This window comes from Sminthopsis crassicaudata, chromosome 1, assembly GCF_048593235.1.
Source record: "Sminthopsis crassicaudata isolate SCR6 chromosome 1, ASM4859323v1, whole genome shotgun sequence".
Classification (NCBI taxonomy): Eukaryota; Metazoa; Chordata; class Mammalia; order Dasyuromorphia; family Dasyuridae; genus Sminthopsis; species Sminthopsis crassicaudata.
In genome coordinates, this window is record NC_133617.1 from 143,191,065 (window position 1) to 143,207,175 (window position 16,111).

The 16,111-nt window shown below is 33.3% G+C and overlaps 1 protein-coding gene across 14 annotated transcripts in view; it reads left to right on the forward strand.

Annotated features, from left to right (window-relative positions):
• Positions 1 to 15,807, forward strand: part of STK3 (serine/threonine kinase 3) — a 502,315-nt gene extending 486,508 nt beyond the window's left edge. For all 14 annotated transcript variants that reach the window (XM_074268483.1, XM_074268592.1, XM_074268524.1 and 11 more), the window contains one exon: positions 14,373 to 15,807. In XM_074268483.1, the coding sequence (XP_074124584.1) occupies positions 14,373 to 14,531 (159 nt within the window). In that variant the 3' untranslated portion in view covers positions 14,532 to 15,807. The remainder of the gene's footprint in view (positions 1 to 14,372) is intronic.
• Positions 15,808 to 16,111: the final 304 nt, after the last annotated feature.

The following is a 16,111-nucleotide window of genomic DNA, read 5'->3' on the forward strand; positions in this document are numbered from 1 at the left end:
GGGGCAGTTGCTTGTATGATAAGGAAATTTGAAACTAAGGCAAGACTACGAATATTTATTATGTGTTCACTAGGATAAGAGCTAGTGATATACATACAACAACAAGAAGAAAACAATCCCAGCTCTCAAGGATCTTGTATTTTCAAGGGGAAAGACAACCCAAAATGGAGATGAAAAGCAGGGGGTGAGAGGTAATGTGGAAGAAGATATCTGCCAGATGAAATCATAGTGTCCTAGTCCAGAAATTAGAAACACAGCTGGGAGATGAAGGATAGCTGGCCTGGCTCTTCCCTCAAATTGGAGGGTTCAGGAGGACATCAATAAAAAAGGGGGCCAATTGTACCAGAGTTCTACATTGGAAGGAGGTCAGTACATATAACACTTATTGGGAAATTGAGGAAATAAAAGAGTTCAGGGGGAAAGGTACTAAGTTTTGTTTTAGAAATGAGTTTTAAAATCCTATGGGATTTCCAATGTGCAATGTCCAAAAGGTAGATAATGATGCAGAACTAGGGCTGGATGTATAGCTCTAGTAATTGTCTGCATAGAAATGATAACTGAACTGATAAGAGCTGATGAGGTAGAGATGCCCATCAACTGGGGAATATCTGGATAAGTTTTATTGTATGATTGTGAAGAATTTTGTGGCTTAGAAAAATATAGATAAAATAATAAAGAGTAAAATAAGTAAAACAGAACACTGTAAGTTATAACAATATTGTTTTAAGAATAACTTTGGATGACTAAGTCATTGACTTATAGATATTCAAATTAATTACAAAAGACTTATGAAGGAAGATATCTGCATTCAGAGAAAGAGATGATAGACTATGTACAGAATTTATGTATGAATATATAGATTTAACATATGCATATACATATTTGTGTCTAATGATAGTATTTCTAGGAGGGAGAGAAGAAAAAAAGAAGGGGAAAGGGTTATGTAATAGCTTTGGTGTTTACTTGGAAGAACTAACAGATTATACATGGTGGATTTGCAGATTCATGTATGAGCATCTTTTTTTTCCTATTCTGTATTTTTCTGTGTATTGTGGGAATGTTTATTTTAAGTTCAGAATAAAATAAAGTACTCCATTTAATAAAAAGATAGTATGTGGGGAGAAGAGAAAGAATCCCAGAACATAGAATGGGAGGGACACCCATGGTTGGTGAGCATAACATAGAAGAACATCCAGGCAAGACTGAGATTGAGTGTCCAGGGATTTAGGAGGAAAACCAGAATGAGAGCAGTTCACATAAATTTAAAGAGGAGAGAATATCCAGGAAATGCTGATCAACAAACAGTGTTAAATGTTACAGAAAGGTCAAGGGTGAGGATTGAGAAAGTAACATTGGATTGGGCAATTTAGAGATTATTCATAACTTTGCTGGGGGCAATTTCAGCTGATTATATCACAAAAAAATGCAGAGGGTTCAGAAAGTAGGGGGAGAAAAATAAGTAGGGGTGCCAGGTATAAATCGCCTCTCTTAAGGTATATATCCATGAAGATGAGAAATTTAGAATTTAAGTTCCATATAAAATAAAACTTCCAAAAGTAATATAGGCTGCCTCAATAGAGTACAAGTTCCCCATTAAGAGTCCTTCAAATGGTATAACCATTTCATAAAGGAGATGTAAGAATTCTTGCTAAGTTATATTTAACTAGACTGGGTCACTTTTGTCAATATTCTAATTGGCTTTTCTTGCTTTTGTGGAGAAAGGAAGAAGAAAGAGAACTCCATATATGTTATCTTATGAACCAATCAGTGGGTGTGATTTTGTGTTTCTATGACTTTTAGTTCATTTCCTGTTTTCCCTATAAATAAAATAAGCACAAAATGAGAAGCATTTTATATACCTAAACTATAGCCTGTTCAAAAAAAAAAAAAAAATGAAAGATTGGGCTAAAATGAGACTTACGGGGAGAGAATCACTTGAGGCTACAAAAAAAAAAAAAATGCCGAATAATCTGAGGTATGCACTAGTAAAATCTTACAAAATGCTATAGGCAATTCAACATCACAAATGTAAGAGAAAAGTGTTGTTAGCCATTCTGTTGATAGAATGTTCATATTGTAAGAATTACTAGCAGATGGGAAAATAGATGACTCAGAATACAGTATTAGCAATCCATATTTTTTTAATCACGAACCACTAATAAGGTCTGTAGCATCTGTGAGATTCATTTAAACAGTTGCTAGGAAGAAATTGTTTTCCCAGTAAACACAGCAAACCCTGTACAGGCTTTTCTTGATTGAATATATTTGACTATAACATTGTTATGTTAGTATTAACATTTAAAACCATTAATTTTCCTTGTCTTGATGTCTCATCATCTATTTAATAGGCTGAATGATTATACTGGCACTTAGTATGGTCCTGTTAAATCCTGAAATTGTGTTAACATGTAGGCATTTTAACACCTGTTTATCTTTTTCTAGAATTTGAAAAGCTGAAGTCTTTAACTGGCTCCCAATAAACAGAGCTACTTTTGATAAAGAGATAACATGTTTTCCTTTTGCATAGATTATCTCATGTAAACCTTACAGCATTCTTACAGGATTGATTTTACTGGTATTTTTATCTCTACTTATGCCTGAGGAACCTAGGCTCAGAAAAGTTATAAGACCTTAAACTCACGTCTTGGAACTTCCAAGTCCTATATATCATCCCTTCTACCGTGCTATGGCAAGACATATGACTTTAAAGCCAAGAAGACTGAGTTTCAAGTACCATCTCTGACCTAACCTAGCTTTGTGACAGGGTCATTTAATTTAAGTGTGCTAATCAATTCCCTAGATCATAGATTGCAGAGAAATGCCAACCTTCATTGGTTTGAAGAATTGAATCCTTGTACAAGTAAAATCATAGATACATTCTCTATCCCTATCCCCATTTTCCTCAAATGTCCTTAAGACTGAGTTATGTAATTACTTCTTGACATTTGAATATAATAGTGTAAGTAATTACTGTAGATTTGGATATTTTTACCTTAAAGAAAGTTGTAATATAATTGGACAACTGTGTCTTGTTCTATAAATTGCATTTGTTTTATTTTACATTTCAAAGTAATATGGATATAAAAGACATTTTAAAAAATATGTTTGAAGATGGCTTAATCTAATTTAGAAGATTTTAAAAATATTTTCTTACAAAAATGGCATTTTGGGGTTACCAGGATGTTCTCAATTGTTCATTTGTTTCAACCATATCCAAACCTTCATAATGGCCCCATTTAGCATTTTCTTGGGAAAGATACTCAACTGATTTGCCATTTTCTTCTTAAATTTTTTTTTAACAGGTGGAGAAACTGAGACAAATAGATTTAAGTGATTTGCCCAAAGTCATACGGCTAATCTTAGGCTGGATTTGAATTTAGGTCTTCTAGATTTTAGGCCTGGTTCTCTATCCACAGTGCCACCTAATTCTCTCAGTTGCATAGGTTTTTTAAAGTTAGAAATATCAATCTACCCACCTACGTTTGTGACTTTTATAAAGAATACACATTTAAGCAATATTAGAGAAATTTGCTATAGAATTCTCTTGCCCCTTGAGTTTAATGTGAAAATCAATGCTGTCATTAGCAAAACAAGATGCTTGTTCCAGCTGTCATTCATTTTACCACATTGCACCAATTTTCAACAAAAATTTTGGCTCCTGTTGGAAATTGGCCTTTACTTCCCTGTGTCTAACACATGAATAATATATCTACTATTAAAGGGAGTTTAAGCTTGTTTTTTTTTTTGGTCTGTTTCTTGTTCCCAATGATTTTTATTTAAACCCTATGTAAGAGCTGGCACTTCTTAGACTATCTACTGGCCTGAAGCTTAGGGGAGATCTTGTACTCTTCTTTCTTGATTCCCGAGTTTCCACTCTTTATCCATTTTAAAAAGTCACCTCTATAAAAATGCCATTTGTAGGTTACTCAGTCTCCTGTGGCCTTAGGCTGAGGGCTAAAAGCTGCTTTCTTCTCCTCCTCAGATTGGTAGTCCTTGGGAATTTCTCAGCAGACTAAATATCAGATTATTTGAATGACCTACATTTTGAACTCTTAATCATCATTATTAGATGAATAATATGGAATCCTTTAACTTTAAAACTTTTATATTTTTATACAGAGTCAAGTATCCAAAGAGACTTATCATTAAACCATTAACAATTTGAAATTATTGAGATAAAGAATAAGTTTGTCAGAGAGGTAGCTTAGTGTGTAAAGAGATTAGAGCTTCGGGGTCAGAGGATCTGGGTTCAAATCCTAACACTGTCATTTTTGACTTGAGGATCTCCCATGTGCCTATATACTGTCCTATCTTGTGTGACTTCTTGACTTGAATTTTTTTCATTTGTAAAGTTAGGGAGTTAGATTAAGTTATTTCTTAGTTCTGTTCCTGTTCTAGGTCTATGATTCTATGATCCACTGGTAGAAACAATAGCAATAAAAAAAATAGCCAACAATTATATAGTGATACTTTGAGGTTTATAAAATGCTTTACATATATTATCTTATTTAATCTTCACAACTCAGGGATAGAGGTGTTAAAGTAATTTATTTCCAATTTCCCAGGCAATATATTTCTTACTTTTTGAAACTATCCCAGAAAATGTTTGTTTTCTGTTCAAGGAAACTATATTAAACAAAGTCATTTTAAAATTTAGACTCTAGTGAACAGAGAATGAAATATCTAAAGGCATTGAGAATGAGATTTCTAAAGGCATTGGGCAATGAACAGATCTTAGCCTTTTTACTCAACCAGAAAGAACAAAAAAAAAGATATATAATACAAAAGTGGCCTGGAAATAAGAAAATCTGGGGTGTTATCTCACAAAGTTTGACGTTACCTTTGTTCAGGTCAGGTCACTGACCAGCTCTGTCAATAACTAGAACACTGGGTTTCAGTCAGGAAGATGTGAGACATCAGACACTTACTCAGTCACTTAACCTCTACTTGTCTCAACTATAAAATGGGGATAATAACAGTATTTACCTAAAGGGAATAATAATAGCATCTACCTCCCAGAGTTGTAGTGAGAAATAAATGAGATAATAATTATAAAGCACTTAGCACAGTGTCTGGCACTAATTAAGTGCTATATAAATGCTAGCTATTATCATTTCAACTCTATGATCTTCTGTTTCCTTATTGCTAAAAGGAACCTGGTCCAAGTGATTTCTAAGTTCCCTTTCAATTCTATAATCTTTGTCATTATTTACTTTTTTAAAAAAAGTAATTATGCTACTTTATAATCACATCTTGTAAGTTATTCTCTGAGATAAGGAAAGTTGTTTTTGATATCTGCTATAACCCTCTCAGGTCAGTAAAATGCCATTTAGTTAACTGTCTTGTCAGTCAATAGTAATTTATGCCCAGGAAATACCATTTTGAAATTTGTTCAACAAACATCAAATTATTGAGTAAAAATTAGAGTAGTCAGTAGTACTACATATTTCTTTCATATAATCTTAGAGCCTTCAATGACCATCTAATCCCTTTCTTTTTTTATTTTCATTTTTTCATTTTATTTTTTATTATAGCTTTTTATATACAAAACATATATATGCATGGGTAATTTTTCAACATTGACCCTTTCAAAACCTTCTGTTCCAACTTTTCCCCTCCTTCCCTCCACCCCTCCCCAAATGGCAGGTAGTCCCATACATGTTAAATATGTTAAAGTATATGTTAAATACAATATATACATATATATGTGTGTGTATATATATATATGCATACATATATATATGCATATATATATATATATACACACATATTTATATAGTTATCTTGTTGCCCAGGAAAGATCGGATTTAAAAAGAAGGTAAAAATAACCTGAGAAGAAAAAAACAAAAATGCAAGCAAACAGTAATAGAACGAGTGGAAATGTTATGTCGTGGTCCATACTCATTTCCCAGTGTTTTTTCTCTGATTGTAGCTGGTTCTATTCATTACAGAACAATTGGAACTGATTTGGATCCTCTCATTGTTGAAGAGGGCCATATCCATCAGAACTGATCATCATGTGGTATTGTTGTTAAAGTATATAATGATCTGGTTCTGCTCATTTCACTTAGCATCAGTTAATGTAAGTCTCTAGGCCTCTCTGAAATCACCCTGCTGGTCATTTCTTACAGAACAATAATATTCCATAATATTCATATACCACAATTTATTCAGCCATTCTCCTATTGATGGGCATCCACTCAGTTTTCAGTTTCTAGCCACTACAAAAAGGGCTGCCACAAACATTTTTATACATATGGGTCCCTTTCCCTCCTTTAAAATCTCTTTGGGATATAAGCCCAGTGGAGACACTGGTAGATCAAAGGATATGCACAGTTTGATAACTTTTGGAGTATAGTTCCAGATTGCTCTCCAGAATGGTTGGATCAGTTCACAACTCCACCAACAATGCATCAGTGTCCCAGTTTTCCCACATCCCCTCCAACATTTGTCATTATCTTTTCCTGTCATCTTAGCCAATCTGATAGGTGTGTAGTGGTATCTCAGAGCTGTCTTAATTTCCATTTCTCTGGAACACTTTTTCATATGACTAGAAATAGTTTCAATTTCCTTCTCTGAAAATTGTCTGTTCATATCCTTTGACTATTTATCAGTTGGAAAATAGCTTGATCATCTAATCCCTTTCTAAAATTAAATAAAGATGCCTTTGTCAGCCTTTCTTAGAAGTGATAAGCTAGCGTTTACAAAACCTACAGTGAGAAGAAATCCACTACAACATCAGTTCATGTAAGTCTCTCACAGGTCTCTCTGAAATCATCCTGGTGGTCATTTCTTACAGAACAATAATATTTCATAACATTCACATATCATTATTTATTCAGCCATTCTCCTATTGATGGGTATCCACTCAGTCTCAAGTTTCTGACCACTACAAACAGGTCTGTCACAAACATTTTTTCACATACAGGTCCTTTTCTCTCCTTTAAGATCTCTTTGGGGTATAAGCCCAATAGAAACACTATTGTGTCAAAAGGTATGCACAGTTTGATAACTTCTTTTTTATTAAGTATTTTTAATTAATTTTTATAATTATAACATTTTCTTTAGCAGTACATATGCATAGGTAATTTTTTTTTTACAACATTATCCCTTGTACTCCCTTCTGTTCCGAATTTTTCCCCTCCTTCCTTCCACCCCCTCCCCTGGATGGCAGGCATTCCCATACATATTAAATATCTTATAGTATATCTTAAGTACAATATATATGTGCAGAACCGAATTTTGTTGTTGTTGTTGTTGCAAAGGAAGGATTGTATTCACAAGGTAAAAATAATCTGGGAAGAGAAACAAAACAAACAAACAAACAAAAAAAAACAATGCTCACAGTTTACTCATTTCCCAGTGTTCCTTTTCTGGATGTAGCTGATTCTGTCCATCATTGATCAATTGGAATTGGATTAGCTCTTCTCTATGTTGACGATATCCACTTCCATCAGAATACATCCTCATACAGTATCATTGTTGAAGTGTATAATGATCTCCTAGTTCTGCTCGTTTCACTCAGCATCAGTTGATGTAAGTCTCTCCAAGCCTCTCTGTATTCCTCCTGTTGGTTATTTCTTACAGAACAATAATATTCCATAACATTCATATACCATAATTTACCCAACCATTCTCCAATTGATGGACATCCATTCATCTTCCAGCTTCTAGCCACTATGAAAAGGGCTGCCACAAACATTTTGGCACACACAGGTCCCTTTCCCTTCTTTAGTATTTCCTTAGGATAGAAGCCCAGTAGTAGCACTGCTGGGTCAAAGGGTATGCACAGTTTGATAACTTTTTGGGCATAATTCCAGATTGCTCTCCAGAATGGTTGGATTCTTTCACAACTCCACCAACAATGCATCAGTGTCCCAGTTTTCCCACAGCCCCTCCAACATTCATCATTATTTGTTCCTGTCATCTTAGCCAATCTGACAGGTGTGTAATGATATCTCAGAGTTGTCTTAATTTGCATTTCTCTGATCAGTAGTGATTTGGAACACTCTTTCATATGAGTGGAAATAGTTTTAATTTCATCATCTGAAAATTGTCTGTTCATATCCTTTGACCATTTATCAATTGGAGAATGGCTTGATTTCTTATAAATTAAAGTCAATTCTCTGTATATTTTGGAGATGAGGCCTTTATCAGAACCTTTAACTGTAAAAATGTTTTCCCAATTTGTTACTTCCCTTCTAATCTTGTTTGCATTAGTTTTGTTTGTGCAGAAACTTTTTAATTTGGTGTAATCAAAATGTTCTATTTTGTGATCAATAATGGTCTCTAGTTCTCCCTTGGACACAAACTCCTTCCTCCTCCACAAGTCTGAGAGGTAAACCATCCCATGTTCCTCCAATTTATTTATGATTTCGTTCTTTGTACCTAAATCTTGGACCCATTTTGATCTAATCTTAGTATGTGGTGTTAAATGTGGGTCCATGTCTAGTTTCTGCCATACTAATTTCCAGTTTTCCCAGCAGTTTTTGTCAAATAATGAATTCTTATCCCAAAATTTGGGATCTTTGGGTTTGTCAAACACTAGATTGCTATTTTTATTCACTATCTTGCCCTGTGAACCTAACCTATGCCACTGATCAACTACTCTATTTCTTAGCCAATACCAAATGGTTTTGGTGACTGTTGCTTTATAATACAGTTCTAGATCAGGTACAGCTAGACCACCTTCACTCAATTTTTTTTTTCATTACTTCCCTTGAAAATCTTGTCCTTTTGTTGTTCCATATGAATTCTGTTGTTATTTTTTCTAGGTCATTAAAATAGTTTCTTGGGACTCTGATTGGTATAGCACTAAATAAATAGATTAGTTTGGGGAGTATTGTCATCTTAATTATATTCGCTTGGCCTATCCAAGAGCACTGAATGTCTTTCCAATTATTTAAATCTGACTTTATTTTTGTGGCAAGTGTTTTATAATTTTGCTCATATAATTCCTGACTCTCCTTTGGTAGATATATTCCCAAATATTTTATACTATCGACCGTTATTTTGAATGGAATTTCTCTTTGTATCTCTTGCTGTTGGATTGTGTTGGTAATGTATAAAAATGCTGAGGATTTATGTGGATTTATTTTGTATCCTGCACAGTTTGATAACTTTTTGAGTATAGTTCCATATTGCTCTCCAGAATGGTTGGATCCATTCACAGTTCCACCAATAATGTATCAGTGTCCCAGTTTTCCCACACCTCGTTCAACATTCAACATTATCTTTTCCTATCATTTTAGTCAATTTGACAGTTGTGTAGCAGTATTTCAGAGTTGTCTTAATTTTCATTTCTCTGATTAATAGAGATTTGGAGCACCTTTTCATATGACTAGAAATAGTTTCAATTTCTTCATTTGAAAATTATCTGTTCATATCTTTTGACCATTTATCAATTGGAGAATGGCTTGAACTCCTATAAATTTGAATTAATGCTCTATGTTTTAGAAATGTGACATTTATCAGAACCTTTGAATGTAAAAATGTTTTCTCAGTTTATTGCTTACCTTCTAATCTTGTCTACATTAGTTTTGTTTGTCCAAAACCTTTTTTTAACTTAATATAGTCAAAATTATCTATTTTGTGATCAGTAATGATCTCTAGTTCTTCTTTGGTCACAAATTCCTTTCACCTTCACAGATCTGAGAGGTAAACTATCCTATGTTATTCTAATTTATTTATAATATCATTCTTTATGTCTAGATTATGCACCCATTTCAATCATATCTTGTATCTACAGTAATTTTAAATGGATTTTTTCTTTCTATTTCTTGATAGGCTTTATCAGTAATATATAGAAATGGTGATGATTTGTATGGGTTTGTTTTATATCCTGCAATTTTGCTAAAGCTGAGAATAGTTTCCAGTAAGTTTTTAGATGATTTTTTGGATTCTCTAAGTATATTATCATTGGCAAAGAAAGATAGTTTTTATTTCCTCATTACCTATTCTAATTCCTTTAATTTCTTTGCCTATTCTTTTGGCTAAAACTAACCTTTCTAGTATAATGTTGATTAATAGTGGTGATAATGGTCATCCTTGTTTCTCTCTAATCATATTGAGAATGCATTCACAGGGGCAGGTAGGTGGTGTAGTGGATAGAGCACCAGCCTTGAATTCAGGAGGACTCAAATTCAAATCTGGCCTCAGACACTTAACACTTCCTAGCTGTGTAATCCTGGGCAAGTCGTTTAACCCCAGGGGTGGAGGGGGGAGAGGGAGGGAGGGAGGGAGGGAGGGAGAGGGAGAGAGAGAGAGAGAGAGAGAGAGAGAGAGAGAGAGAGAGAGAGAGAGAGAGAGAGAGAGAGAGAGAGAGAGAAAAGAATGCATTCACCTTCTCTCCGTTACAAATAATGCTTGCTGTAGATTTTAGATAGATACTGCTTATTATTTTAAGAAAAGCTCCCTTCATCTCTATGTGCTCTAGTGTTTTTAATAGGAATGGATGCTGTATTTTGTCAAAAGCTTCATCTGCATCTATTGAGATGATCATATGATTTCTGTTGGTTTTGTTATTGATATGGTTGATTATGATAATGGTTTTCCTGATACTGAACCAGCCCTGCATTCATAGTATAAATCCCACTTGGTCATAGTGGATTATCCCATGATAAGTTGCTGTAATTTCTTTGCTAATATTTTGTTTAATTTTTTTTGCATCAATATTCATTAGGGAAATTGGCCTGTAATTTTCTTTCTCTGTTTTGGCCCTTTCTGGTTTAGGTATTAGTGTCATATTTGTGTCATAGAAGGAATTTTACAATACTCCTACTTTACCTATTTTTCCAAATAGTTCACATAGTATTGTTCTTTAAATATTTGGTAGAATTTACTTGTGAATCCATCTGGCTCTGTAGATTTTTTCAATTTCTTTTTCTAAAATGGGACGAAGTATTTTATTTCCTCTCCTTTTAAACTGGGCAATTTATATTTTTAAATTTATAAATATTTTAAATTTGTAATTTATATTTTTTGTAAATATCCATCCATTTGGGCAAACTAGCTCCTAATTTTTGCTTTAATTTGTTTTTTAATGATGGCAAATTCACCTTTTTGTCTTTGATGCTGGTGATTTTTTTTTTCTTTCCTTTCTCTTATCAAATTAACCAAAATTTTATCTATTTTGTAGATTTTTTTCCATAAAATCAACTCTTAGCTTTATTTATTAGTTCAATAATTTTCTTAGTTTCTATTTTGTTAATCTCTCGTTTGAGTTTCAAAATTTCTAATTTGGTATTTAATTGAAGATTTTTAATTTGTTCATTTTCTAGCTTTCTTAGTTGCATGGCTTACATTTATCTCTTCTTTCTCTGTTTTATTCATGTAGCTATTTAGAGATAAAATTTCCCCTTAGAACTGCTTTGGCTGCATCCCATAGGTTTTGGTATGCTGTCTCATTGTCATTTTCTTGGATGAAATTGTGGATTGTTTTTGTGATTTGTTGTTTGACCCACTTGTTCTTTAGAATTAGATTATTTGCTTTCCAATTGGGTTTTAGTCTATTTTTCCCTGGTCCTTTGTTGAATATAATGTTTCTTGTTTCTCCAGAGGTCTATGATATTTAGGTTTTTTTAGGATCCTATTCACCTCCCTAGTTTCTTTCTTGTTTATTTTGTAGTTAGATATATCTGATTCTGAGAAGGAAAGGTTGAGGTTTCCCACTAGAATAGTTTTGCTATTTCTCCCTGTAACTAGTTTAAAATATTCTCTAGGAATTTGCATTCTCTACCACTTAGTATATACACATTTACTATTGTTACAACTTCATTATTTACAATACCCTTCCAGTGCAGCTCTGAGTCTTGGCTTTGAGCATAGGGACCTCTTGTGTTTGCAAGGAGTAGCTTTGCTTGCCCCTTTTTAGCCTGGTTTCCCAGAGTTTGTCTCAGAATCTGAACTGAGCTGAACACCCTTTCACCCCAGTGAGATTGACCTTGAAGTTTTTTCATCTATCTTGAGCTGGAGAGGGGTTCCATTCTGTTAGACTCTGTTCAGAAACTAGGTTTCATGTGATTTTTGAGGGAAAGTGGGAGAATTCAAGCAGCTTCCTGACTTAACGCTATCATCTTGGCTCTACCCCCTGTAGTCTCCAGTAATCATTTTCCTTCTATGACCTGTCTTCTTCTGACTGAACACCTTTAATTTCTTCAACAGATTCTAACATATAACTGTCTCCAATTCCCCTGGTTACCTTTTGATGTACATACCCTTTTGGATTGTCAGTGTCCCCTTTAAATATGGTACTATTCTCTCTTACTTCATTTCAGAAGTGAGGGGCTAAATGCATCAAATAGTGTGTGTTAATTTTAGGCATAGTTGATTTATTGTTTGGTGTTACTGAATTTTTCTTTTTCTTATTCTTTATAAATCTATGTTACAAGGGAAGACTAACTTGGGGGGGAAAGAAGAAGGGAGAAGAGAAACATAGTTGAAAATGAATATTTTGGTTTTTTTAAAACCTTCATCGAAAAAGTTGATTAAAAAAAAATATAGTACCTAGAACTGGAAACACTATTCATTGACTATTCATTCTAGATATTATACTTGCACTAATGAATTTTAAGATCTTATTCAACTTTTTTTTGCTGTCTCATGTGAACTTGTACTCCATTAGATAACACATGTTTTTCCCCATGATTTACTTTCTAGACATGTTTCCCCTATCTTTTATGTGTGTGGTAAAAATTTTAAATCAAAGTTCAAAAAAACTTTAAATTTATTCTTATTAATAACTTCATTTTGCTAATTTCCAAAAGCACTCAGTATTGTCAAGATTAAAAAAATACTGATTCTATGATCATTCTATCATCTATAACTGGGATATCCCACTCTCTAGCTTTATGTCATCCAGAAACTTGTTTACTTTCCCAAGTTGTTGATTAAGATATTCAATATAAAAGCCCCAATGACAAAGCCTGATAACCTTTTGCTAGCAATCTTCCTGGCTGACATAAGTGTGTTCATGAATACTCTTTGGATCTAATCTGTCCTCTTATTTGAAAGTCACCTAACTAACATGACCTAGTATAAGTGGGGTTCCATAGCTTATTTCAGTGACAAATGGAAAGAGGTTGTCAGTGACCTGGCTTGAAGCCACTCACATTTCTATTTGTGACACTGACCTTGTCAAAAAATAAATGAGACTAGTCTAACATGACTTATTCTCAATGAAATTATGTTGTCAGGTAATTACTTTTTTTTTTCAACTTAGTTTCTTGTAATAAATTCTTGTAATTACATATCTTAAGAATTCCCCATCACTGACCTTTGGTTCCATATCACAGATTTTTAGTTTTCAAAAAGCACGTTCATTCCCTTTCTTATGGCTGGAATTATATTTTCCTGTCAGCAATTCATCCCTGGTACCTCAGTTATACATACACACACATACACACACACACATACACACAAAACACACACAACACACCACACACACACTTAGGTAGAGTGTTTTATTTTTTGGTTTTCAAATTCATGTTGACCATTTTTCTTCTGTACTTTGTATTTTGAAGAGCATTGTCATTGGTGGAAAAATAGAAATCAAGTAGTTTCACCTTTTAAAGAAAGGAATTACTCAACTTCTAGAGGTAGGAGATTGAACTATGTATTTGCTCTGTCCAGGACACAGTCTCAATTTTCTGGTGTTGTTTTTATTTTCTTATTAAATTCCTAGTGTCAGCCTGAAGAGGGTGAATGAAGAGGGTGGTAAACTAGGCAGAGATGGGTCAATGGTTCTTTTCTGCCTGTCTGTCTCTCTCTCTCCTCTTCCTCCCTCCAAAGTGCCAAGGCCAGATCCCTAGAGAAGGAATTCACCTACTCAATGCTGTATTAAAATAAAATCTTGGGTCCACAAGCAAAAGGCCTCCAGGGAGAAAAAAGCCTATTGCAAGGAATAGAATTTTGGAGCTTCATTTTATACACAAATAGGATCATAAAACAGAGTTTGTATTTACAAAGGACTTTTCTGCTTCCTTCAGATATAGAGAAGTTTGTATATCAAAGGGGTTTCTGAAGAGGCTGTAAATCCTTTGAAGTTTGTATAAGAAAGGGAGTTCTCCTGAGGATGTAAGATTCTGTTAATCATTTGCATACTGGGCTATCTGCTTTGACGTCTTCAAGCCTAATTTCTTACAATTACTAGCAGGAGAAAACAGAAAAATTTTCATTTGACTGAAGTCTTATATTTGTTGAATATAGTTTTGTTATATTTGCAAGACCAATTTTTCATATAATGAAACCTTTGATTGGACTTTGAACAATATTTAAAATATTTTGAATAAACTTTTACTATTACACTTGTGTTAAAGCTTTGGCATGCATTAGAGATAATTTTACTAAATATTTTTATTTTTTTCTACCTCCAGTTGAAAAATCTAAGTTTAGAAGAATTACAAATGAGGTTAAAGGCACTGGACCCAATGATGGAAAGAGAAATTGAAGAGCTTCGTCAAAGTTATAATGCAAAAAGACAACCGATTCTGGATGCAATGGATGCAAAGAAACGAAGACAGCAAAACTTTTGAGTTTAATATCTTCTCAGACAGCATGTATAGTTAGTCTAGATGTCAGTAAACCTTTAATAGTTGAAGGAATCATAGTGTTATGATTATTTCTGTTATTTTTAATCTATGAGATTTGTGCTTCACAACCCAACAATGTTGAAATTCTGAAGGAGCCCCCATTCTGAAGTTACAATAGAGGGCTTAAATTTACCAGTGCAAGCACAGTAATTTTATTTTTGAACAATGAAAGCAACAGAAATTTTCATTATTATTTTTCTAAAAGCCCATCATTTATATCATATCACTACTAAATTTTTATTGTACAATTAAAATTATAATTATGGGAACTTAAAGACCCAAAGCTATTGTTCATTTGTGCAACATTGCCCAGCTTTATGTTACAATATTTCTTATTCCCATCTACTAGCCTATTTATTATATCCCCTCAGGTAAACTTATTTATTTTTGCCATTTTGCCTTGTTTTTTTCTTCAAAGAGAAGATTGGATGTTTTGGTGAAGGCAGAGTCTGGACAGCAGCAGATAAATTACTACTATATTACTCCATAATAAAACAAGGAGATAAGTGATAATATCACTTGAAATTTAGGATAGTACTTGTTTCCCAAGAATTTTTCAACTTAAAGGAAACAGTAATACCTGCAGTACTCAAGGCCAGCTCCTTTTTAACAAAGAAAAAAATCTGTTTCTACCTTGTAGCCACTGAGTTTTCATGTTTTTTATTTGCTTGAATTTTTTTTTTTTTTACTTATTTTGATGTTTGGTACAAGTAGAACGTTGTATTTGGGTCAAGTAAAACTATAAAGGACATGAATTTCAAAGCCAAAGAAATCAATGGATAGTTTGTATAAAAATTAGTATAAGATAAATTCTAAAAAGAAAATTAAAACTAATCATACTTATGTGTTAATATTGTTCCATTTGTATATTTGGAAACAGAAATGTGTCATATTACAGAAAGCTCATCACATTAGTTTCTAGAAAATGTGGTCCAATGTCTAAGGACATTTTGTTTTTGTTATTCATTATCTTTTGGGAATTAGTGATAACATAACAGAAATACAATTTATATTCTCCTATGCATACCCTGGAGACTGCAGAAATATTAAAACAGTCAAGCAGAAATTCAGTTCTTTGCAAAATGAACATTTGTGCAATTGAATTGGGACCAATTGTTTTCCTAAACAGTATATGGCCATCTCAACAGTAATTGTTCTTATGTTTCAATTCTGTCATGTAAATCATAAAGACAAATAAATTTTTCTGTACTGGTTAAAACACTTATTCTCTGCATCTTTTTCAAACTTTTTTTTTTTAAATTTGGGATATAAATAAGTTGTGTATATTAATATACAAAGTAGGAAAGATTAATTAGCTTTAAGAGACTTCAAAAATATAATCTCCTATAAAATGAAATTAGTTTTGAATTTATTGCTACTATATTTTTGGTTATTTCAGTATTACAGATTTAGAACTGGAAGGAAGCTTAAAAGTTATCCAGTCCATCAGCCTGAATGTAGATAAGGAAACTTAGGTTCATTGAGATGAAAAGACTTGCCCAAGATCACATAGCCAGGATTCA